The 26,224-nt window shown below is 41.4% G+C and overlaps 1 protein-coding gene and 2 long non-coding RNA genes across 7 annotated transcripts in view; 2 read left to right on the top strand and 1 right to left on the bottom strand.

The window, feature by feature from the left end:
- Positions 1–1,348: 1,348 nt before the first annotated feature.
- Positions 1,349–13,712, top strand: LOC129811538 (uncharacterized). 2 transcript variants are annotated; one of them, XR_008752894.1, is made up of 5 exons: positions 1,349–1,565; positions 2,401–3,444; positions 8,403–8,505; positions 8,790–8,849; positions 13,684–13,712. It is a non-coding gene; the product is annotated as an uncharacterized LOC129811538 (long non-coding RNA). The 2 variants fall into 2 exon arrangements; XR_008752893.1 differs by having other exon boundaries at positions 1,350–1,565; positions 13,612–13,706.
- A 401-nt stretch (positions 13,713–14,113) lies between these two features.
- Positions 14,114–23,137, top strand: LOC129811539 (uncharacterized). The gene is made up of 3 exons (XR_008752895.1): positions 14,114–14,191; positions 14,995–15,051; positions 21,044–23,137. It is a non-coding gene; the product is annotated as an uncharacterized LOC129811539 (long non-coding RNA).
- Positions 18,201–26,224, bottom strand: part of prkd3 (protein kinase D3) — a 71,089-nt gene continuing 63,065 nt past the window's right edge. For all 4 annotated transcript variants that reach the window (XM_055862931.1, XM_055862932.1, XM_055862933.1 and 1 more), the window contains exons 14-18: positions 22,223–22,384; positions 21,407–21,505; positions 21,035–21,302; positions 20,367–20,452; positions 18,201–20,223 (exon numbers count right to left, since the gene is read on the bottom strand). In XM_055862931.1, coding sequence (XP_055718906.1) covers positions 20,050–20,223; positions 20,367–20,452; positions 21,035–21,302; positions 21,407–21,505; positions 22,223–22,384 — 789 coding nt within the window. In that variant the 3' untranslated portion in view covers positions 18,201–20,049. The remainder of the gene's footprint in view (positions 20,224–20,366; positions 20,453–21,034; positions 21,303–21,406; positions 21,506–22,222; positions 22,385–26,224) is intronic.

The following is a 26,224-nucleotide window of genomic DNA, read 5'->3' as shown; positions in this document are numbered from 1 at the left end:
CCTGTATATAGCCTTGCTATAGTTATTTTACTGCTGCTCTTTAATTATTTGTTACTTTTATTTTTTACTTAACACTTGTTTTTTTCTTAAAACTGCATTGTTGGTTAAGGGCTTGTAAGTAAGCATTTCACTGTAAGGTCTACACACCTGTTGTATTTGGCAGGTAGCCTAGTGGTTAGAGTGTTGGGCAATAACCGAAAGGTTGCTGGATTAAATCCCGGAGCTGACAAGGTAAAAATATGTTGTTCTGCCCCTGAACAAGGCAGTTAACACACTGTTCCCTGATAGGTCATCATTGTAAATAAGAATTTGTTCTTGACTGACTTGGGTAACTGACTTAAATAAAGGTTCAATTTAAAAAATACAAAATTTAAAAATTTGATTTGAACCTGAAAAACTGCAGCAATCTCTTCCGGCGCCATTGAACCATGTTAAATACATAATATGGGAGATTCACCACCTCCGTTTGAGAGACATCACAATCATTGTTGAACTGATATATGTTACATGCAGCATTTTGCGAGAGAAAGACATTTTAAGGCTCGTTTCACCATCTACAAAATCACAATTGAACCTGTGCTTCTCTGGAGCTACAGGTCCCTGACGTGACTTTCCTCTAATGTAAAGCGACACCAGGTGGCAAGGCAATGAGAGGGTTCAATTATGTTGTTCTGCATGTGTCCCGAGGAGGGAGCCATTACACTTTATAAAAGCGCCGTAGAAATGATCACTTGGGGACTACATCTGGAGTTGATTACCCATATTTATATAATATATACGTATAAACCTGCTTGATCTGGGCTCTCTGAAATATTTTGAATCGTTTTGATGCACTGTCAAGCCTTCGGCCTACATCATAAGTAACGGAATGGTTGTAAACCTTGGCTGGAGACCAGAGGCTAAGGCCAATTGGTATAAATACAATGTCATTGTATGGAACACTCCTGCCATGGCTACTTCATTTTGGTAAGAAATAACTTACAGTATTTCTCTGTAGTACAGCGGGATATCGAGAACATTCAATTTTCTTCCCCACCAAATAGCCCCATGATTGATAGCATTTCAACCAAACAGATCTTGGGCGCGTTGCTATGCCCAGGCGTTGCTGACGCCTGGCAGATCTTACAACACGTGGATATGTATTTTACAGTTGTAGAAATACTTCGTTACTGTACTTAAGTAGTTTTTTGGGGTATCAGTAATTTACTTTACTATTCATATTTCTGTCGACTTTTACTTCACTACATAAAAAATGAAAAAAAGTATACATTTACTCCAATACATTTCCCCTGACACATTCGTTACTTAAAAAAATAATAATAATCTGAAGCTGGAAGAAAAAGACGAATCATGTTGGAAAAAAGATGAAAGCAACATCGGTGAGTCGACACACTCATGGGGGAACTTGTTTTGCAAGGCAGTAGGCGATGACATGCAGAGTTGATCCAATCCTCACCAGTTTGGGCAAATCCAAGAGTCCTAACGTGTAAACCCCACCCATCGGGAGCCTGTTAACGTTACTTGCCAACGCAAAACAGTCATCCACTCTGCAGCACTTTGCCTAAGTATGTCCAAAATCGCACAATCATGTCCGACATCGCTCTACCACTACTTCCTGATGAGTATCAACTTCTTTGGTTGTATCTATAATAAATGTTGTCTTTCCTCGGAATGAAGGATTCATCCTACCGGATGAAATGTCTGCTATGTTTACCAAAAGTTCAGGAAATACTAGCCTTCAAGATCTCGCCGTCGAACATAAAAAACAAATTGAGATAAGCCTACTGTTAGCTTGCTAGTTAGCTAGAATAAAGTTAGCATGATAATTAGCATGCTAGCTAACATTAGCTAACCTAGCTAGCCAACATTTGCTAAAGTAACAAGTTGATGCTAGCTAATCCTACACCTCAATAGTTCACTAGCAAGTAGATACCTACTTTAGCTGGCTAAAATGTGCCCAGATTCGGAAGCTTTGTTAGCTAACGCAATCTAACTAAATTGACTTGAGCTAACTAGCTACAGTAGCTAACTAGTAGTTAATGAATCTGGGTACATTTTAGTCAGCTAACGTTAGTCTAGTCGAATACATTTTCTCTAAACACCTGGTCTAGCTAGCTAACTAATGTTAGCTTTGGAATTTTAGCAAACACCCAGTTAGCTAGCCATTTTATTCCTTGTTAGTTGATAAAGTTGTTCTTACCTAGCTAATTACTGTAGACTTAAGTTATTGACGTAACCTACTAGCTAGATCAATTAACAGTTTTTTATCATTGTAATATTAAATGGTCACAAGGAGTCACTTACCTCATGTTTATAGCTTTAAAAATAGTATCCTATAACTTAAGTATTTGGTGATGGTAGTTATCTAGCTAAGTAACTATTTATCCTTTCTTATTTCAGAGAAAGCATGTACACCATCTAAAGAAGTATGGAGAACTGACAGCAAACACACTGAAGAGAAAACATGCCCCTGAGACTCTCCACCATCAAGCAGAGCACATTACTGAAGACAGTGTCTCAAAAATCCATTGACAAAGCTGTGGTGAAGTATAGGGTCCAAGGGCTCCAACCATTCGCTGTTGTAGAACAAGAACCGTTCAGAGTTTGTCCAGGATCTGCAGCCTAACTCAAAGATCTTATCAAGGCCCAGACTGTGCTCCAGGATTGATGAAGTCTCCAAGGAAATTAAGAAGGTGACTGAGGCCATGAGAGGAATTGACCACATCGCCACCACCACCAACTGCTGGTCTGCAAGAAGACGGAGCTTCATTGGTGTTACATCCCACTGGATAGACCCTGACAGTCTCAACAGATGCTCTGCAGCCCTGGCCTGTAAACGGTTGAGAGGATCGCACACCTTTGATGTGTTGGCAGGCGCCCTAAATGACATCTATTCTGAGTTTGAAGTCCAGGTTAAGATTGTGTGAACAACAACAGACAACGGCTCTAACTTCTTGAAAGCTTTCCAAGTTTTTGGAGAAGGTGAAAACAACGAGACACTAGAAGCAGTGGGTGGTGAAGCAGCTCAGCCAGGACAGGAAGATGGGGAAGAGGAACAAGAGGAGAGTGAAGAAGTGGAGTTTGTTGATGTGGCAATGATTCTGAATGAAGATGATGGTTTTGAGTACCAGCTGCCGAAGCACCAGCGCTGTGCTTGCCACCTACTCAACTTAGTATCTACAGTCAATGCCCTGAAAGCAACATCCAGTGAGGCTTACAAAAAAGTGTCCAATTTTTAACATTTGGCAAGTGCCAAGCTCTTTGGAACAAATGCGGAAGATACACACTTGCAGCCAAAATGGTTGAAGATACTTGCGACCTCCAGCTGCTGCGCCCAAATGCTACGAGGTGGAACTCCTGGTTCATGGCTGTAGAAAGACTCCTGAGGATCGACAAAGGAGAGGCGGCCATCAGAGTTCCCTGCACAAACTTTGAGGTTCCAATGTAAGTAAGGATGATGTATTTTGTCATAATTTAAGGTCTTGAATATTGTCTAAATCTGTTGCAGTGTTTTCTGACCTTTTGCTTGGGGATTAATAACTGTTTCACATGTTGTAGCCACATACTAAATTGATCCTTTTAGTAAACTACTCATCCAGCCATTGATTACTGCAGTTAAATCAGGTCAAATGGTTAGTAGTCCCCTTTGTATAGGGTTAGGAAGCAGAGTATTCTTATTATTATTATTATTATATATACACTGCTCAAAAAAATAAAGGGAACACTTAAACAACACAATGTAACTCCAAGTCAATCACACTTCTGTAAAATCAAACTGTCCACTTAGGAAGCAACACTGATTGACAATAAATTTCACATGCTGTTGTGCAAATGGAATAGACAAAAGGTGGAAATTATAGGCAATTAGCAAGACACCCCCAATAAAGGACTGATTCTGCAGGTGGTGACCACAGACCACTTCTCAGTTCCTATGCTTCCTGGTTGATGTTTTGGTCACTTTTGAATGCTGGCGGTGCTCTCACTCTAGTGGTAGCATGAGACGGAGTCTACAACCCACACAAGTGGCTCAGGTAGTGCAGCTCATCCAGGATGGCACATCAATGCGAGCTGTGGCAAGAAGGTTTGCTGTGTCTGTCAGCGTAGTGTCCAGAGCATGGAGGCGCTACCAGGAGACAGGCCAGTACATCAGGAGACGTGGAGGAGGCCGTAGGAGGGCAACAACCCAGCAGCAGGACCGCTACCTCCGCCTTTGTGCAAGGTGGAGCACTGCCTGAGTCCTGCAAAATGACCGCCAGCAGGCCACAAATGTGCATGTGTCTGCTCAAACGGTCAGAAACAGACTCCATGAGGGTGGTATGAGGGCCCCACGTCCACAGGTGGCGGTTGTGCTTACAGCCCAACACCGTGCAGGACGTTTGGCATTTTCCAAAGAACACCAAGATTGGCAAATTCCCCACTGGTGCCCTGTGCTCTTCACAGATGAAAGCAGGTTCACACTGAGCACATGAGCACATGTGACAGACGTGACAGAGTCTGGAGACGCCGTGGAGAACGGTCTGCTGCCTGCAACATCCTCCAGCATGACCGGTTTGGCGGTGGGTCAGTCATGGTGTGGGGTGGCAATTCCCAATCTGGCCCTCAAACCATCATGGTCACCTAATAATCCCCAGTTTACAATTGGCTCATTCATCCCCCTCCTCTCCCTTGTAACTATTTCCCAGGTCGTTGCTGCAAATGAGAACGTGTTCTCAGTCAACTTACCTGGTAAAATAACAGTAAATAAATAAATAAATAAATACAATTTCTTTGTGGGGCCGCACAGTCCTCCATGTGCTCGCCAGAGGTAGCCTGACTGCGATTAGGTACCGAGATGAGATCCTCAGAGCCCTTGTGAGACCATATGCTGACACATGCACAAGAAAGCTCCAAACAGCTGGACGGATACCTGGCCTGTTCAGCTGATCATATGGAGTTGCTCAAGTCCTTCCCGGCAGTCTGTAAGCTGTCTCTGAGGCTAAACACACCCTTACCTGCATCAACTGGCTTTGAAAGGCTGTTCAGCATTGCAGGACTTGTTTTCAGCCCCAGGAGAGCAAGCGTAGATTCCATAAACTTTGAAAACCAGCTTTTACTGAAGATGAACCATAAATCCTTCAACTTCAAATAATGACAGCTTGACGCTAGCAAGGACACGCTTATGTGTTTTGTTCATTTATGTTTAAAATTCACCAGTTATAGATGTCCTTGTTACAAAGGCATGACCTGACACACTGATTTCTAATGCAGTTCCGTCAGTGGTGATGTCCTTATTGCTATAGTAAGGTTGTGTGTAGTTCTGTATATGTACTTTTTTAATTTTTTATGTATAGGGTTCTATTATAGCATGTTTTTTCTAAAGCAAAGTGACTGTGATTGTAAGTGCTTACGTTTACTGGCTATATTCCTTCATTAAGGCATCATTCTATTTTGTCTGTAAAATATATTTTGAAGTGTTGCCTATTTGAGAATCCACATAATTAAAAAAAATCTGAGCCTCTTGCATCCGTAAGACGGTTACCTTTCAGAAAAGCTCAAACCAAATAAAAGGTCTGGCTGGTTTGCTTTATGGCTGTTACGTTTCATTCTTTAACTTTTTATACTTAAGTACATTTAATATCAGTTACTTTAAGACTTTTACTCAAGTAGTATTCTAATGGGTGACTTTTACTTGAGTAATTTTCAAGTAAGGTATCTTTACTTTTACTCAAGTATGGCTTTTGGGTACTTTTTCCACCACTGGTATTTTACATATCGGCTAACCACAAACTCAGCAAAAAAAGAAACGTCCTTTCACTGTCAACTGCTTTTATTTTCAACAAACTTAACAAACTTAACATGTGTAAATATTTGTATGAACATAAGATTCAACAACTGAGACATAAACTGAACAAGTTCAACAGACATGTGACTAACAGAAATGGAATAATGTGTCCCTGAACAAAGTCTGGTGTGGCCACCAGCTGCATTAAGTACTGCAGTGCATCTCCTCCTCATGGACTGCACCAGATTTGCCAGTTCTTGCTGTGAGATGTTACCCCACTCTACCCCACCCTAGCCCTCACCCTCCGATCCAACAGGTCCCAGACGTGCTCAATGGGATTGAGATCCGGGCTCTTCGCTGGCCATGGCAGAACACTGGCATTTCTGTCTTGCAGGAAACCACGCACAGAACGAGCAGTATGGCTGGTGGCATTGTCATGCTGGAGGGTCATGTCAGAATGAGCCTGCAGGAAGGGTACCACATGAGGGAGGAGGATGTCTTCCCTGTAACAAAGATGCACAATCGAGAGCATCCTGTCGGGCTGTATCACCGCCTGGTACGGTACGGCAACTGCTCCACCCACAACCGTAAGGCTCTCCAGAGGGTAGTGAGGTCTGCACAACGCATCACTGGGGGCAAACTACCTGTCCTCCAGGACACCTACACCACCCGATGTCACAGGAAGGCCAAAAAGATCATCAAGGACAACAACCACCCGAGCCTCTGCCTGTTCACCCCGCTATCGCCCAGAAGGCGAGGTCAGTACAGGTGCATCAAAGCTGGGACCAAGAGACTGAAAAACAGCTTCTATCTCAAGGCCATCAGACTGTTAAACAGCCATCACTAACATTGAGTGGCTGCTGCCAACATACTGACTCAAATCTCTAGCCACTTAATAATTAAAACTTGGATGTAATAAATGTATCACTAGTCACTTTAAACAATGCCACTTTATATAATGTTTACATACCCTACATTACTCATCTTATATGTATATACTGTACTCTATACCATCTACTGCATCTTGCCTATGCCGTTTGGCCATCGCTCATCCATATATTTATGTGTATGTATTCTATTCATTCCTTTACGCGTGTGTGTATAAGGTAGGTGTTGTGAAATTGTTAGATGACTTGTTAGACATTACTGCATGGTCGGAACTAGAAGCACAAGCATTTCGCTACACTCGCATTAACATCTGCTAACCATGTGTATGTGACCAATAACATTTGATTTGATTTGATTTATCAACATGCTCAGTCCGCCCCAGACCATGACGGACCCTCCACATCTAAATCGATCCCGCTCCAGAGTACAGGCCTCGGTGTAAAGCTCATTCCTTCAACGGTAAACGAGAATCCGACCATCACCCCTGGTGAGACAAAACCGTGACTCGTCAGAGAAGAGCACTTCTTGCCAGTCCTGTCTGGTCCAGCGACGGTGGGTTTGTGCCCATAGGCGACGTTGTTGCCGGTGATGTCTGGTGAGGACCTGCCTTACAACAGGCCTACAAGCCCTCAGTCCAGCCTCTCTCAGCCTATTGCAGTCTGAGCACTAATTGAGGGATTGTGCGTTCCTGGTGTAACTAAGGCAGTTGTTGCCATCCTGTACCTGTCCCCCCGCAGGTGTGATGTTCGGATGTACTGATCCTATGCAGGTGTCGTTACACGTGGTCTGCCACTGCGAGGACGATCAGCTGTCCGTCCTGTCTCCCTGTAGCGCTGTCTTAGTCGTCTCCCAGTACGGACATTGCAATTTATTGCCCTGGCCACATCTGCAGTCCTCATGCCTCCTTGCAACATAACTAAGACACGTTCACACAGATGAGCAGGGACCCTGGGCCTCTTTGTTTTGGTGTTTTTCAGAGTCAGTAGAAAGGCCTCTTTAGTGTCCTAAGTTTTCATAACTGACCTTAATTGCCTAATGTCTGTAAGCTGTTAGTGTCTTAATGACTGTTCCACAGGTGCATGTTCATTAATTGTTTATGCATGTTCATTAATTGTTTATGGTTCATTGAACGAGCATGGGAAACAGTGTTTAAACCCTTTACAATGAAGATCTGTGAAGTTATTTGGATTTTTACGAATTATGTTTGAAAGACAGGGTCCTAAAAAGGGGACGTTTCTTTTTTAGTAATCTGGTGTCAGACGGCACAGTCGATGACAGCTCACGCAATCATTGCAGGGGAGGGAGTGCTTTCCAAAAAAAATTGATTTTGGGTGCTTTCAAGGCAACAGGGAGGTTTAGAAGAAACTAGGTCAATTCATGAGGTCAGTGATCTTCAGGTCGGAAAGTCATTCTAGAAACATGACAGAGTTTTGGACATTCAAAACAATTTTCTCAGTCGGAGCTTGTTTTTTCAGAGTTCCCAGTTGTCTTGAATACTCTAAAGTCAGAGATATCCAAGTTCCCAGTTGTCATATGACCTAGTTTAACCCTACCTCATTGGCATCAGGTTATGGAGACTGGAGGGGAAAAATGTGTTCATTTTGGACCATTCTTTGTACAAAACACTTCATTAGAGATTTTAGATTTCATTAGAATAAATCCCTCCATTTATACTCGGGTGCATTTGTAAATTCACTCTGGCAATTTGCAACAAAAAAAACATTTCTGCCACCTTTCCCTGTTGGTGAATTAGCTATCAAGCGTGCTGCGAACACCTGTGCGTAATCGTAACTGGGGAGGAATTGTAGTTCATCAACGTGGAGGCCCACAGCGTATGGATCTGCAAATCTGCTACAGTAAGTATCTTTATTTTAAATAATCTTTCTCTCTGATGTTAAAAATATGGACAGCCGTGGCTAAAGCTAACCGCTGAAAACCTTACGTAGAGAAGGGGTTTTGAGAGCTATGCTGAACCCTACCGCAGCCTGATATTGGACAATTCCTTCAAGGCCTACAGCTGTTAACATTCATTGTTATTTCTGACTTCTAATCTCATTTCATGGATAACCATGCACTACCCTTGTCTTGGTGTGATGTAGTCTAAAAGTAGGCCTATGTAACTTTTTTTTGCTGTCTCCAGCCAAACTTTGGGGCTCCTCTACAAAGGACAGATTGGAGGTGACACCCAGACAGAAAACAGGTAAAGATGGAAGATGTTCCCTTCATCCCTTTGTTTGGTTCCCAAATAGCACCCTATTTCCTTTATAGTGCACTACTTTTGACCAGGGCCCTGTTAAAAGTATTGCACTATATAGGGAATAGGGGTGCCATTTTGGACAAATGTGTTTATCAATTATGACATAACATGTGGAACGGTTACAGATGAAACGGTTGAGCCAACGTGCGCTAATGTGATTAGCATTACGCTGTAAGTAACAGCAAACTTTCCAGGACATATGTAACAGTATAACTTTAAACCGTCCCCTCGCCCCGACACGGGCGCGAACCAGGGACCCTCTGCACACATCAACAACGGTCGCCCACGAAGCACAGTCGTTACCCATCGCTCCACAAAAGCCGCGGCCCTTGCAAAGCAAGGGGCAACACTACTCAAGTCTCAGAGCAAGTGACGTAACTGATTGAAATGCTACTAGCGCGCACCCGCTAACTAGCTAGCCATTTCACATCCGTTACACATAGACATGTCTTATATGGGCAGAAAACTTAAATTCTTGTTAATCTAACTGCACTCTCCAATTTACAGTAGCTATCACAGTGAAACAAATACAATGCTATTGTTTGAGGAGAGTTCACAACAACAACAAAAAACTTATCACGGCAACTGGTTTGATACATTCACCTCTGAAGGTAAATAAAGTACTTGCATTCAGTAATCTTGCTCTGATTTGTCATCCTGAGGGTCCCAGAGATAAAATGTAGCATAGTTTTGTTTGATAAAATCTACATACAAATGTAGGAACTGGGTTCTACAGTTTGAACCCCTGCTGTCTCTGGCTCCACACCACCCCGCCTGGTCATCTAGATGTGTGAAAGTTAGTGTATAAGCTAATGATCCATCATGTAAGACATTCCTGGGAGTGTGTTAACTTACATTTTGTATTACCATATAATTTTTGTATGTTCTCTATAGTTATGTATTTAAATGTATCAATTGACCAATTCGGCACATTTTGGCAGACTTGATACAAAATATTGTCCTGTATTGAAACGCTTCACTTGATCAATCTAAATTTTGCACACACACTGCTTTCATCTACTGGCCAAAATCAAAATTGCGCCTAAACTGCAATATTTATTTTTTTACCTTTCTCTTGCATTTCAAAGATGATGGGGGGGAAAAAACAATAATTGAAAATGCATGTTTTTTTTGTTTGTATTATCTTTTACCAGATCTAATGTTGTCACGGCCGTCGTAACGTGGAAGAGAGGAGGACCAAGGCGCAGCGTGATAGCAATACATCTTCTTTATTTGAAGACGAAGACGAAACAAAACGAACACTTTACACACTAAACAAACCGACGACCGTGAAGCTATATAAACAATAAGTGCAGACACAAGCAACTTACACATAGACAATCACCCACAAACTACCTAATGAATATGGCTGCCTAAATATGGTTCCCAATCAGAGACAACGATAGACAGCTGTCTCTAATTGAGAACCAATCCAGGCAACCATAGACATGCATACACCTAGACTAGACACTTAAACCAACTAAACTACAGCACCCATAAACATACAAAAAAAACTAGACAATACAAAACACATACATCCCCCATGTCACACCCTGACCTAACTAAAATAATACAGAAAACAAAGAAAACTAAGGCCAGGGTGTGACAAATGTGTTAAATTCTCCTACATTAATTTCACATTCCCACACACTTCAAAGTGTTTCCTTTCAAATGGTATCAGGAATATGCATATCCTTGCTTCAGCTTCTGAGCTAAAAGTAGTTCGATTTCGGTATGTCATTTTAGGAGAAAATTGAAAAAAAGGGTCCGATCCGAAAGAGGATTCATTAAGAACGATAAAAACTTCTTTAGAGGGTATGAGTGGTGGCTGATGAGAGAAGCCAAGAAATTGAATCACAACATAACGCTCCTAACTGAGCCGAATTACACATGATCTCTTTGTGGAGCTGGTGCTTTAGTGTTTAGTTGACTCTCATCTCACTGGACAAAAACTGGTTGAATCAAAGTTGTTTTCATGTAATTTATACCCCCAAAATCTGTGATGACATTGAATCAACGTGGAAAACTGACTGGATTTGCAAAAAGTATCAACATGTTGTATTTTTTGCACCTAAATCCAATGACATGGTGAAATGTTTTGTTGATTTCACATTGAATTTACGTTAGTTGACAAGTCAACCAAATGTAAATCAAACGTAGAGGAACTGACGTCAGTGCCTAGTGGGATGATGTATACTGTTCAGGTTAAATACAGTTGAAGTCGTAAGTTTACATACACTTACGTTGAAGTCATTAAAACTCATTTTTTAACCACTCCACAAATTTCTTGTTAACAAACTATAGTTTTGGCAAGTCGGTTAGGACATCTACTTTGTACATGACACAAGTAATTTTTCCAACAAGTGTTTACAGACAGATTATTTAACTTATAATTCGCTGTATCACAATTCCACTGGGTCAGAAGTTTACATACACTAAGTTAACTGTGCCTTTAAATAGCTTGGAAAATTCCAGAAAATTATGTCTTGGCTTTAGAAGCTTCTGAACGGCTAATTTACATTATTTGAGTCAAATGGAGGTGTAGGTGTGGATGTATTTCAAGGCCTACCTTCAAACTCAGTGCCTCTTTCCTTGACATCATGGGAAAAACAAAAGAAATCAGCCAAGACCTCAGAAAAAAAGTTGTAGACCCCCACAAGTTTGTTTCATCCTTGGGAGTAATTTCCAAACGCCTGAAGGTACCACATTCATCTATACAAATGATAGTACACAAGTATAAACACCATGGGACCACGCAGCCGTCATACCGCTCAGGAAGGAGATGTGTTCTGTCTCCTAGAGATGAAGTACTTTGGTGCGAAAAGTGCAAATCAATCCCAGAACAACAGCGAAGGACTTTGTGAAGATGCTGGAGGAAATGGGTGCAAAAGTATCTATATCCACAGTAAAACAAGTCCTATATTGACATAACCTGAAAGGCCGCTCAGCAAGGAAGAAGCCACTGCTCCAAAACCGCCATAAAAAAGCCAGATTACGGTTTGCAACTGCACATGGGGACAAAAGATCGACAATGACCCCAAGCATACTTCCAAAGTTGTGGCAAAATGGCTTAAGGACAACAAAGCCAAGGTATTGGAGTGGCCATCACAAAGCCCTGACCTCAATCCTATAGAAAATTTGTGGGCAGAACTGAAAAAGCGTGTGTGAGCAAGGAGGCCTACAAACCTGACTCAGTTACACCAGCTCTGTCAGGAGGAAGGGGCCAAAATTCACCAAACTTTTTGTGGGAAGCTTGAGGAAGGCTACCCAAAATGTTTGATGCAAGTTAAACAATTTAAAGGCAATACTACCAAATACTAATTGAGTGCATGTAAACTTCTGACCCACTTGGAATGTGATGAAAGAAATAAAAGCTGAAATAAATCATTCTCTCTACTATTATTCTGACATTTCACATTCTTAAAATAAAGTGGTGATCCTAACTGACCTAAGACAGGGAATTTTTACTAGGATTAAATGTCACAAATTGTGAAAACTGAGTTTAAATGTATTTGGCTAAGGTGTATGTAAACTTCCGACTTTAACTGTACATTTGATATGAATGCTCCCTAGCTCAGTTAGCTTCTGTGATTACACAGATAGCTGTACATGTTTAATTTGTGGTGCAACTCATTCAAAATGGATTCTCTCAGCTTAAGGCAGTCAAAAATAAATAAGTACTCTGTTTTGACCTGTTAGGAAATAGTTCAGAGGCCATTTACAGGTTTCTCTGCTGATGTGTACGTCTACCTTTTGGAGGGTTGTGGGAAACAGGGTTCCCCATGTCTTATGAAATCTCTTAGCTTTGTTGAGTGGCGTGTATAACTCTGGGTGAATGGGGCCAGTGAGCCTTGTGTTGCTGTCCTCATCTTGAAGCAATTTCAGTGGAGCTGATAGCCAAGAGCTCTATCAAAGAGCTCCTCAGGCCAAGGATAGGAGGGAAGGCTCAGGCTACTGCTCACCAGTTGCTATTGGATGATTGAATTACATTGAGCCTGTCGTGATTGCAAACTCAGCCAACGATCTTGCTGATGAGCATAATTTTGGAACCATCAGACATTTGAGATCCCAACGCACAGTACTCTATTCTATTCTTTTCTATTATACTGTATTCTATTCTGTTCTATTATACTGTATTCTGTTCTACTCTACTGTATTCTATTCTGTTTTATTCTACTGTGTTCTTTTATACTGTATTCTATTCTGTTCTACTCTACTGTATTCTGTTATATTATACTGTATTCTATTCTGTTCTATTATACTGTATTATATTCTGTTCTATTATACTGTATTCTATTCTGTTCTATTATACTGTATTATATTCTGTTCTATTATACTGTATTCTATTCTGTTCTATTATACTGTATTCTGTTCTATTATACTGTATTATGCTCTATTATACTGTGTTCTGATCTATTCTACTGTATTATGTTCTATTAAACTGTGTTCTGTTCTATTCTACTGTATTATGTTCTATTATACTGTGTTCTGTTCTATTCTACTGTATTCTATTTTACCCCATGTTCACTGTAACTTGGGATGCAAAAGAGTGGCCAAATATGATTGTTACGTTTCATGTAACCATGCATTACAAAAAGGCATTGTTGAATACTCGATTCTGATTGGCTTGAATGGCTTTCTATAATGTACATTATACAGTACATCTGGTTATGCTTTGATAAAGTGTGACAAATTGTCTTTACAGAGCGTGTCTCAGGTAAACTTACGGTCTTGCGCTTCTTTCTGCCCAACGGTATCTTCACTTGTGACTGGATAGGCCTTTTGGATACAGGTACACAAGGTAAGCATATGCTTCACGCTATAGCCTAGGTTACTTTTAATTTGAATGTTTTAGTTTAGGTCAGTCAAAACAACCAACGTTTGTGACAAATCAAGTGACTTAAGTTGAATGAAATTGCAGCTTTATTCTGACCTGGACAGATAGTCTCGCGCCACGAGAATAGACATTTACACAGACACTGACGCATGGAATGGGTCTCAGTCCATCAGCATTTGCTCATTGACTGAACATTCCAAATTACCATGGCAATTATGCGTCACAATAGTAATTCCCATTCTACGCTTTCCAGGCCCAAAACTTACAGTAAAGTAGCCTGGGGGCTACACTTCTGATGGGTCTAACAATTGTATTAGGCTACTTTATCTAAAAGTGAGAGTGTGAACCACAGCTGTTGTTATTCTTTCCCCAAGGAAGGACCATCCACCATATGGGAATCATTATATGGCCAATGGAAATGGATGTGAACGACCAACAATGAAGCAAGGTTTGACTGTTTTACTGTTCAATAGTCATAGGGTGCTGAATGTTTCATTGCTGAACAACCATAAATCCTAGGAGTACCGAAAATTAGAACCGAGCATGGAAAAAGTTCCTTTCATTAGTCAGCGCCCTGGTCTTGGAATTCCCTCCAAGCCAACCTAAAATTCCAGGACCTGGTGTCCCTGGAGGAGTTCAAAGGACAAATAGATGAACAGGTTGTTGAGACATGTAGTTTTTAGTTGTCACTAGTTTGCTTTATGTAAGGAAGCATGTTTTATTTCACATACACCACACACACGGTAGGTCATCATTGCAAAATAAGAATTCATTCTTGACTGACTTGCCTAGTTAAATTTAAAAAAAAAAAAGATTCACTGTTTTTTTGCTGTTGTATTTGTGCTTTTGCCAGTGTCTTGTCTGTTTTGTCTTACATAGTTTTTAGTTTAGTTTTTTAAATCCCAGCCCCAATCCCCACAGGAGGCTATTTGCCTCATCGCAGGCCGTCATTGTAAATAAGAATTTGTTGTTAATTGACTAGCCTGGTTAAATAAAATCCTCCCATCATCCCCATGGTGGCACCAGAGGCCAACCCTCAGAGCCAGACTTGCAGTTGTCCAGTGTCTTAGCCTGAGATACCTGCTGGCTCAGCTGGGTCTTTGGGATTGGAAAGGTTCATGAGGTTCATCTACCCGAGGATAGAGGCAAATCTGTCTTGAAGCTGTTATTTATATTATTTATAGAAACAATTGAGTGGATTAATATTTTGATATGCAGCTTGATTTACATTGTTATTGTCTTCTTCCTTAGATTGACTGGGATCCAACTGTGCACAGATGGGTCAACAAAACTGAGCCCGTGTCTGAGGTATACACTTCAATTCAATTTAAAGCAGTGAATGACTGTTGTATTTCAACTGTGAGAATGGTATTAATAATTTAAAAACAAGCTTGCACCACCACCTCCACCGATGCGGATGTAGGGATATCAGGGGAACTCTGGTAGTCTCCCCAAAGGAATGAATCCTTACTATATGAAAGGTGAATAATGCTTTATCTCCAAGACTGTACCAAGGCTGCATATCTGGACCCTGCTTGCACTTGCTATAGCTTACAATATGGCAATTAAGGTCAAAGTGATTAAACTGGTAAGTACTTTTTGTGGGATAGGAAAAAAACAGGATTAATATGAAGAACATGTGCTCAACAAGGGATGTAGGAGGCTTGGCTTTACCAGATGTTAAATTGTCCAATTTACCATTTGAAATGGCTAAATTGGTGAAGCATTGGGCCAAAATGGGTGCTAGCTTGGATTGGATAACAATAGACGGGAACTAAGTTATCCTTCCACCCCTGTTGATACTCTGTTACATAGTCTTGCAGGGGAGAGGTCTGTTGAAACTCCCAACCCAATTTTGTTACACTCAAAAGAGGTGTGGAGACCAGGACATAAGATATGTGGATTTTCACATCTAAAACAAGGACACTCATCGTGGCACAATCCTAGGCTACAGATAGGAAAGAAGTCTGTGTACTGGGAACAGTGGCTATTGAAAGGAATTCATACCATAGGTGATCTGTACAATGAAGTTTTAATGTCAATCCAGCAAAGAACCCAATAGCTGAGTATTTAGAAAAACCCAAACAATAAGCAGTCATTTTTTACTCAATATTAAGTCATCTGCAGAGTAAAGACTAAAAACCTCAGAACAATATGGCAAATTGACCTTAAGTATGAAATTGAGGATGATACCTGGTTGAAGATCTTGTCCAGCTCAAGGAGGAACATAAGGGAAGCCAGGGGGAAACTTACTCAATATAAGATACTACATAGGTTTTATTGGACCTCAACCAGACTTCATCAGATGTGGCTGACCAACAGTTCTCTGTGTTGGAAATGCCAAAAAGACACTGGGACATTTGTACACACAATATGGTAATGTACATTACTGCTACCTTTCTGGAAGGATGTTTTGAAATGTCTGGAGGAATGGTTGGGCTTAACAATTCCAGTTTCACCGAGAATAACTCTTGGGCGATAGAACAGAGTTGCCTAATGTAACAAAGTAGGAATTTGCACTGATGACTGTCGGTATGGTTACAGCAGCTAGAGTAATCCTTAGAATTTAGAAGGGTCATTCCACTCCTACTCTGAAACAGTGAATATAGTCAATGTTGGAGGTACAGTCGAAGTCGGAAGTTTACATACACCTTAGCCAAATACATTTAAACTCAGTTTTTCACAATTCCTGACATTTAATCCTAGTAAGAAATCCCAGTCTTAGGTCAGTTAGGATCACCATTTTATTTTAAGAATGTGAAATGTCAGAATAATAGTAGAGAGAATTATTTATTTCAGCTTTTATTTCTTTCATCACATTCCCAGTGGGTCAGAAGTTTACATACACTCAATTAGTATTAGGTAGCATTGCCTTTAAATTGTTTAACTTGGGTCAAATGTTGTGGGTAGCCTTCCACAAGCTTCCCACAATAAGTTGGGTGAATTTTGGCCCATTCCTCCTGACAGAGCTGTGGTAACTGAGTCAGGTTTGTAGGCCTCCTTGCTCATACACGCTTTTTCAGTTCAGCCCACACATTTTCTATAAGATTGAGGTCAGGGCTTTGTAATGGCCACTCCAATACCTTGACTTTGTTGTCCTTAAGCCATTTTGCCACAACTTTGGAAGTATGCTTGGGGTCATTGTCCATTTGGAAGACCCATTTGCGACCAAGCATTAACTTCCTGACTGATGTCTTGAGATGTTGCTTCAATATATCCACATAATTTTCCTCCCTCATGATGCCATCTATTTTGTGAAGCGCACCAGTCCCTCCTGCAGCAAAGCACCCCCACAACATGATGCTGCCACCCCCGTGCTACACAGTTGGGATGGTGTTCTTCGGCTTGCAAGCCTCCCCCTTTTTCCTCCAAACATAACGATGGTCATTATGGCCAAACAGTTCTATTTTTGTTTCATCAGACCAGACGACATTTCTCCAAAAAGTACGATCTTTGTCCTCATGTGCAGTTGCAAACCGTAGTCTGGCTTTTTTATGGCGGTTTTGGAGCAGTGGCTTCTTCCTTGCTGAGCGGCCTTTCAGCTTATGTCGATATAGGTCTCGTTTTACTGTGGATATAGATACTTTTGTACCTGTTTCCTCCAGCATCTTCACAAGTTCCTTTGCTGTTGTTCTGGGATTGATTTGCACTTTTCGCACCAAAGTACTTAATCTCTAGGAGACAGAACGAGTCTCCTTCCTGAGCGGTATGATGGCTGCGTGGTTCCATGGTGTTTATACTTGCGTACTATTGCTTGTACAGATGAATGGGGTACCTTCAGGCGTTTGTAAATTGCTCCCAAGGATGAACCAGACTTGTGGAGGTCCACTATTTTTTCCTGAGGTCTTGGCTGAGGTCTTTTCCCATGATGTCAAGCAAAGAGGCACTGCGTTTGAAGGTAGGCCTTGAAATACATCCACAGGTACACCTCCAATTGACTCAAATGATGTCAATTAGCCTATCAGAAGCTTTAAAACCATGACATAGTTTTCTGGAATTTTCCAAGCTGTTTAAAGGCACAGTCAACTTTGTGTATGTAAACTTCTGACCCAGTGGAATTGTGATACAGTGAATTAAGTGAAATAATCTGTCTGTAAACAATTGTTGGAAAAATTACTTGTGTCAAGCACAAAGTAGATGTCCTAACCAACTTGCAAAAACTATAGTTTGTTAACAAGACATTTGTAGAGTGGTTGACAAACGAGTTTTAATGACTCCAACCTAAGTGTATGTAAACTTCAACTGTAGCATCTTATGAACAAATGCTTGATAGGATTACTGATAGAAACAAGTTGTCTGGATTTCATGCACAATGTTTTAATGGTATACAATGTTGTTTTTTTTCTTCTTTGTTTGCAAAAAGGAAAAAATAAATAAATAATTGTTGATTAAATTAGATTTGAAGGTTGGAGGAATCTAGTTTTATGACACACACAAACTGAGAATAAATAGGTATGTAAAGAAGTAGAGTTTTATTAAATGTGTATGTACTAAAATATACAAAACACTGACACCTGCCAATCCAGCGGCAACACAGACAAGAACAGGAAAATACAAATAGATCCACCTCCATTCTCCCAGAATAACGACCAGTAGAGCCTGAACCAGGATATATGCTCCCAGTTAATAGCCCACTAACACCATAGGCTTTCGGCTACAGCTTCCTCTGGGCATAGGGATTGATTGAGATGGGCACAGGCGTTGAAATGTAGTTAATGGTCGTCAAATCAAAATGTAATTACGGGTGAAACATACTTTGGTAACCTTGGAGGAGACATAAAGCAGTACAGGAATGTTCATTGAGAAACCAACAGTGCACTGCACTGACATATTCCAGAATTAGGGCTGTATTCACTGTGATATTCAAGATCAACTCCATGAAAGTAGAAGATAAGGAAAATTGACATTTTATTGAAAAACACAAAAGATGCTCACAATAGGCTATTCTTTCCAAACACTCACCAATGAGTAAAATGTGTTTCTCATCTCTCTGTTTGCTTCACAAATTCAAATGAACCGATAGAACAATGTTGTATACCTTGCACCCATGCGTGGTATTGGCATGATGGAGCCCTTGTAATGAAGGCTTGGCCCCTCATGATAAACCCCGTAGTAAGTCCATTTCTCAGTCCCTCCTGTTCAGCTGGCATATTCTGATACAAGGACCTGGAGTGGCCTTGGTTCAACCAAGCCTCTTTCACATACAGTAGACAGCTACTGTAATACCTTGAAGGTGTGGTAGTCCCTTCACCAGTTTTGCTTTCAACCCGGCTTGGAATGTACGTAGTAAATCCATTTAGTCAATGAAGTAGAGTGAGCCACAATGATGACTGTCATTATAAAAAACGATTAGTTATTGGTCATGGACTGTGAAAAAACAGGAAAATGGAACATCAATAATATCAACGAGTTGGAGGCAGTCTTTTGTCTCTCAGATTTTAAATTTACTTGCTTATTTGATAGGTGCTCTACTAAAGGCTTTGTATTGCAGCCCTTTTCACAAACTTTATACTACTCACCTACTGTAGGAATTACTGTATCAAGCTCTTACCACAAACGTCAAGTTGTGATGCAGTTAACCATTTCTGTCCTTTGGTAGTTTTCTCCAGGGAACCTGATGTAGCAGCGCTATCTTTTCAACTTCAAATTGTTAGGGTGGATGGTAGTATAGTGCAACAAATGTACCCCCATTAGTAAAATATAACATATACATACAAATGAGAGTTCCAGTTTCATACCGTCAAAGGACTTTCAAAACAATATTGGTATAAGCACAAAGTTATGTTTGCAAATACCTAAGCATTCCAATCTTTCTGTGGATACAAATCCCTTGTAAAAAGTGCCTTTTAAGCTCACTCTGTAAGCCCTTCACAGGTAGAATAGCATACCCTTACTTTCACTCCCTATGTTGAGGAAATTGTATTTCTTAATTGTCATTTGCCTTGCAATAAAGATGCATTTCCTTAAAGGAGCAATGAAATTAAGCTTCATCATAGAATGATTCTACAACATAAAAAAACAAAAAATGTAATGTAAAAAAGTCCTTCACCCAACGTTTTTGGTTACACTGCCGTGTCAAAGAGAATCAGGCGCCTCCACAGTGCCACCTGTCTGTTCCCTGTGGCAGTGTCTAACCATAGAGTCTTGGGTCAGAATGTCTCCCTGTCACACAGCCCCTGCACATGGGTGTCTGATCCTTTCCCAACCATTTTTAAAGGGAATGCTTCCAAAGGTCCATAACCTGCAGAGGTTCCTGTGGATTTCCTCTTGACGACACCTGTAGCCTGTAACATGTCCTCCAGGCCACTAGGGGTCTTCTTCCATATCATCCAGGTTGGGTGCCATGATGAAGTGTTTTGGGTGGATCAGGCTGTGCTCGTCTGCATGCTCCTCCCAACGCACATCATCACTCTCGTGAGTGATGTAACGCTCGCCACGCCGTGTTTCAAACTCCCTGAGGTCCAGCCATGTCTGGTAGTCCTGAGAGAGAGGGGAACAGGAGTTATAGCGGGGATCCAATACAATGTCTGCCCTTTTCTAAGTCACATTATGAAACGTGTGGGAATGTTTTGTTAGATGTGCCTATGCACTGCTTACAGTATAATTAGGCTAATATTTATTACCTGTAGCCAAGGATGGCTGAGGGACTTGTCCACACTGTACCGCTTCCTCATCTTCACTTGTAGGAGGTTGTTAATGAGATCTGTAGCTGTGAGAGGAATAGAAATGTAATGTTAGTCTCAAAGTGAGAGGTAGACATGAAACATCAGTGCTGTCTCTCTACCCACACGTCTGGATCTACCAGCGTGGGTTTCAGACCCTGTGGCTCTTTCACCTGTGTGGTTTACATGATTCACTGACAAATCTCCCTGCAGTCCCATCTACATATCCCCCACATAGGCCTACACTACTGTATATTAGAAATCATAGTTCAACTTGATGGGTGGGGGGGGCCCAGGGCCGAGTTTGCAAAACCCTTGTCCTGCAGCAACAGGAAATGTGAATTATTATGTGGATTATAATTAATGGACATTTTATAGTGGTTGATACCTTTTTTGTAAGGGAAAATCAAGTCAGAAATGTCTAGGTGGAAAATACAAACTCTAGAAGCCATTTTAAACCTCAAATACACTACTAGTTTTAAATTTCATGCATTGCAGGAAGGTTCTCCTGCAACAGGGCGATTAAATTAAGATCCTACATCTGTAGTTACATTACACACTTTACAGAGATGTGTGTCATCACTTAGCATTCATGCATTTAAATATTATTAAACAGCCTGCCTTCCTACCTTCTGCAGAGATCTCCTTCCATGGCTGGGGTGGGTACATGAAGGCAGCGTTCTGGATCTGGTCGTTAATGTCCTCGTCCTCGTTGAAGGGGAAGGTGCCACTAAGGCTGACGTAAATGATGACCCCCACTGACCACATGTCCAAGGAGCGGTTGTAGCCCTTACTACGCAGCACCTCTGGGGCCAGGTAGGCTGGGGTACCCACCACCGAACGCCTGAACGACTTCTCACCAATGATACGGGCAAAGCCAAAGTCACACAGTTTAACCTGCCAGGACAAACAAACACACACATGAGAATGCTACATTGTCTCCTCCACACATTTTATCCATACACAATACATATTTTACTAGAAAGACTACTGGTTGTTACCTGAGGGAAGGGTTCTGCTGAGGCCAGCAGCACGTTCTCAGGCTTCAGGTCACAGTGGACGATGTTCTTGAAATGCAGATGTCTCAAAGCCACCAGGATCTGTTACAGAACATAGCCCAAAGCCCATGGGTTAGTTATATCAAACCACATCATACCACACAATGACACATTCATATAACCTTATGGACTCACTCATAAAATATGTGTAAATAATGGGAGTTGCATTAGTATTTTAGTAGTTAACTAAGCTATTTCTAGGTTGGTCACTTTCTTAGGTTCCATATGGAGACATGATCTCATCTCTGCTGTAGTGTAAGCATAAACTGTAGTTGCTACCGCTGCACGCATGTTTAGCTGTGGTCCTCTAACCACTCCACACTGCTGCCTGACTCCTGACTTTGACAAAGTCCTGATAAACCACATCAGAGCCAGGCCTGCTGCTAATTGTCATGTGCAGCTCCATGCCTAATGGACCAGCTCATGTTTGGCCCCGGGGTCCCTCTCTTGTAATTAGCCCACAAGACCAGAGCAGAGCAGCGCACCACTACGCCACCGCAGGCTGTAATCCACCGGGAGGGACACGGCGATGATGCCATCCAGACCAGCGCGCCCCGTAAACAATCCCCCCCATATCCACACACCGCAAGAATAAATAGGCCCGGGGTTGAGTCTACTACAGATTATATAGAGAAAGGGAGAGGGAGGAAAAGAGGGCGAAAGAAAGTGAGCAAGGACAGAGAGATAGAGGGGGGAGGGGGTGTTAGAGATGAGATAAGAGAAAAGTAGAGCAAGCAAGAATGGGAGAAAGAGACAGACCTGTGTGACCAGGAACTTGGTGATGCGTTCTGGGAGCTTGCTCTTCTCACTGGACAGGATCATCTCCAACATGTCTCCATGGAGCTTCTCCATGACAACAAACACTCTCTCTGGCGTCTCGAACATACACTCCAGGTTGACGATGCCAGGATGGTGAAGGTTCTAAACGAGGGAGCAAACCTCAGAGTCAACATTCTATACTGTAGCATATTTCAGTGTCACCGTTTGAAACTCAGCAAGAATGACTACTGTATTTAAAACAAAAAACAGTGTTAAGTGAGAAGTAGGGATTTGTCTGAAGCCGAAAAAGCAAGGAAATACACATGAGCACCACAATGCCTACTCCACCCAAGCTCTACCAAGGTTTTCCAGCACACAGCTTTGACCTACTATAGTAGCTATGTTGGTATTGTACTTCAAACTATGTGTAGGCAGGTTGCTTAGGATTCAAACCTTCTCAAACAGCCTAAAGAGGAGGTGCTCCCCCAATAATGTGATTTGTACCATATACAATTTAAAGTATTGGATTCTTCACACACCCAGTCCGCTACCTTTTCAATCGTTTTAAAATTATATGAAAGCATACTTTGAGCAAGTTGTTATGCTTGTAGTAATGTGATGCCTGCCTGTATTTCCTTGAACCTTTATTTTATCACAGCAGATGTAGTGTGTTGAGCAGTCACTTATATATAGAGGTCTATAGAGCCTGTCTGCATTCCTGATTTCTCTAACCGTTAGCTTACCTGTGTAATATTGACATAAGCTCAGAAACACTTGGTCTGCAAACATGGTTCAGTTTTATCAATTGCCGTGCTCATCAATGAGCAGTTGTATGTTTCTCCTTTTCTCCTCCTTTTTGAGTTGTATGTATTTGTATTTATTTTTTGCAATAAAGATGGTGACGCTACAATAATACACATTTACAATAGGCCAATTTCTAAATATACATACAGCCTAATGAGATACAGTGCATTCGGAAAGTATTCAGACCCCTTGACTTTTTCCACATTTTGGTACGTTACAGCCTTATTCTAAAATTGATCAAATAGTTTTTTCCCTTCATCAACCTACACACTATACCCAATAATAACAAAGCAAAAAATGTTTTTTAGAAATGTTTGCAAATGTATTAGAAATAAAAAAACGAAATACAAAAACATTTACATAAGTATTCAGACCTTTTACTTAGTACTGTCCCGTTCTGTGAGCTTGTCCTGTTCTTGCTCCTAGACGTTTCCACGTCACAATTACAGCACTTATAGTTGACCGGGGCAGCTTTAGCAGGGAAGAAATTGGATGAACTGACTTGTTGGAAAGGTGGCATGCTATCACTGAGCTCTCAGTAAGGCCACTCTACTGCCAATGTTTGTCTATAGAGATTGCATGGCTGTGTGCTTGATTTTATACAACTGTCAGCAACAGGTGTGGCTGAAATAGCAGAATCCACTAATTTGAAGGGGTGTCCACATACAGTACCAGTCAAAAGTTTGGACACACCTACTCATTACAGTGTTTTTCTTATTTTTCCACATTGTAGAATAATAGTGAAGACATCAAAATTATGAAATAACACACATGGAATCATGTACTAACCAAAAAAGTGTTAAACAAATCAAAGTATATTTTATATTTGAGATTCTTCAAAGTAAACACCCTTTCACTTGATGACAGCTTTGCACACTCTTGGCATTCTCTCAGCCAATTTCATGAGGTAGTCACCTGGAATGCATTTCAATTAACTGGTGTGCCTTGTTAAAAGTCTATTTGTGGAATTTCTTTCCTTCTTAATGCATTTGAGCCAATCAGTTGTGTTGTGACAAGGTAGGGGTGGTATACAGAAGATAGCCCTATTGGGTAAAAGACCAAGTCCACATTATGGCAAGAACAGCTCAAATAAGCAAAGAGAAACAACAGTCCATCATTACCTTAAGACATGGAGGTCAGTAAATACAGAACATTTCAAGAACTTTTAAAGTTTCTTCAAGTTCAGTCACAAAAAACATCAAGCGCCATGATGAAACTGGCTCTCATGAGGACCACCACAGGAAAGGAAGACCCAGAGTTACCTCTGCTGCAGAGGATAAGTTCATTAGAGTTAACTGCACCTCAGAATGCAGCCCAAAAAAATGCTTCACAGAATTCAAGTAACAGACACATCTCAACATACACTGTTCAAAGGAGACTGCGTGAATCAGGTCTTCATGGTCAAATTGCTGCCAAGAAACCACTGCTAAAGGACACCAATAAGAAGAAGACACTTGCTTGGGCAAAGAAACACAAGCAATGGACATTAGACTGGTGGAAATCTGTCCTTTGAGATTTTTGGTTCCAACCGCAGTGTCATCGTGAAAAGCAGAGTAGGTGAACGGATGATCTCCACATGTGTGGGTCTCACCGTGAAGCATGGAGGAGGAGGTGTGATGGTGCTTTGCTGGTGACACTGTCTGGGATTTATTTAGAATTCAAGGCACACTTAACCAGCATGGCTACCACAGCATTCTGTAGCGATACGCCATCCCATCTGGTTTGCGATTAGTGGGACTATCATTTCTTTTTCAACAGGACAATGACCTAAAACCACCCCCAGATTGTGTAAGGGCTATTTGACCAAGGAGAGTGATGGAGTGCTGCATCAGATGACCTGGCTTCCACAATCACCTGACGTCAACCCCTTTGAGACAGTTTGGGATGAGTTGGACCGCAGAGTGAAGGAAAAGCAGCCAACAAGTGCTCAGCATATGTGGGAACTCCTTCAAGACTGTTGGAAAAGCATTCCAGGTGAAGCTGGTTGAGAGAATGCCAAGAGTTTGCAAAGCTACAAATCAAGGAAAAGCGTGGCTACTTCGGGCCAAAGAGTTTAATCTTGGTTTCATCAGACCAGAGAATCTTTTCTCATGGTCTGAGAGTCTTTAGGTGCCTTTTGGAAAACTCCAAGTGGACTGTCGTGTGCTTCCGTCTGGCCACTCTACCATAAAGGCCTAATTGGTGGTGTGCTTCAGATATGGTTGTCCTTCTGGAAGGTTCTCCCATCTCCACAGAGGAACTCTAGAGCACTGTCAGAGTCACCATCGGGTGCTTGCTCACCTCCCTGACCAAGGCCCTTCTTCCCCGATTACTCAGTTTGGTCAGGCGGCCAGCTCTAGGAAGAGTCTTGGTGGATCCAAACTTCTTATATTTAAGAATGATGGAAGCTACTGTGTTCTTGGGGACCACCAATGCTGCATAAATCTTTTGGTACCCTTACCCAGATCTGTGTCTCGACACAATCCTATTTCGGAGCTCTACGGACAATTCCTTTGACCTCGCAGCTTAGTTTTTGCTCTGACATGCACTGTCAACTGTGGGACCTTTTATAGACAGGTGTGAGCCTTTCCAAATCATGTCCAATCAATTGAATTTACCACAGGTGGACTACTCCAAAAAAGTTGTATAAACATCTCGAGGATGATCAATGGCAAACAAGATGCACCTGAGCTAAATTTCAAGCCTCATAGCAAAAGGTATGTATATTTATGTAAATATATATATATTTTTTGTTTTAATAAATTTGCTACAATTTTATAAAACCTGTTTTTGACTTGTCATTATGGGTTATTGTGTAGATTGCTGAGGAAATTGTTTTTTTTAATCAATTTTAGAATAAGGCTGTAACGTAACAACATTTTGAAAAAGTCAAGGGGTCTGAATACTTTCCGAAGGCCCTGTATATAAGGAAATCAGTCAATTGAAATAAATGAATTAGGACCTTATCTATTGATTTCAAATGACTGGGCAAGGACGCAGCCATGGGTGGGCCAATCAGATTGAAGTTTTCCCCACAAAATGGCTTGATTACAGACAGAAATACTCCTCAGTACCACCTCAGACAATCCCGCAGGTAAAGAAGCAGGATGTGGAGGTCCTGGGCTGGTGTGGTTACACGTGGTCTGCAGCTGTGAGGCCGGTTGGAAGTGCTGCCATACTCTCTAAAACGACGCTGGAAGCGACTTATGAGAGAGAAAT

This window comes from Salvelinus fontinalis, chromosome 15, assembly GCF_029448725.1.
Source record: "Salvelinus fontinalis isolate EN_2023a chromosome 15, ASM2944872v1, whole genome shotgun sequence".
Taxonomy (NCBI): domain Eukaryota; kingdom Metazoa; phylum Chordata; class Actinopteri; order Salmoniformes; family Salmonidae; genus Salvelinus; species Salvelinus fontinalis.
This window is presented reverse-complemented; position numbering and strand designations above follow the sequence as displayed.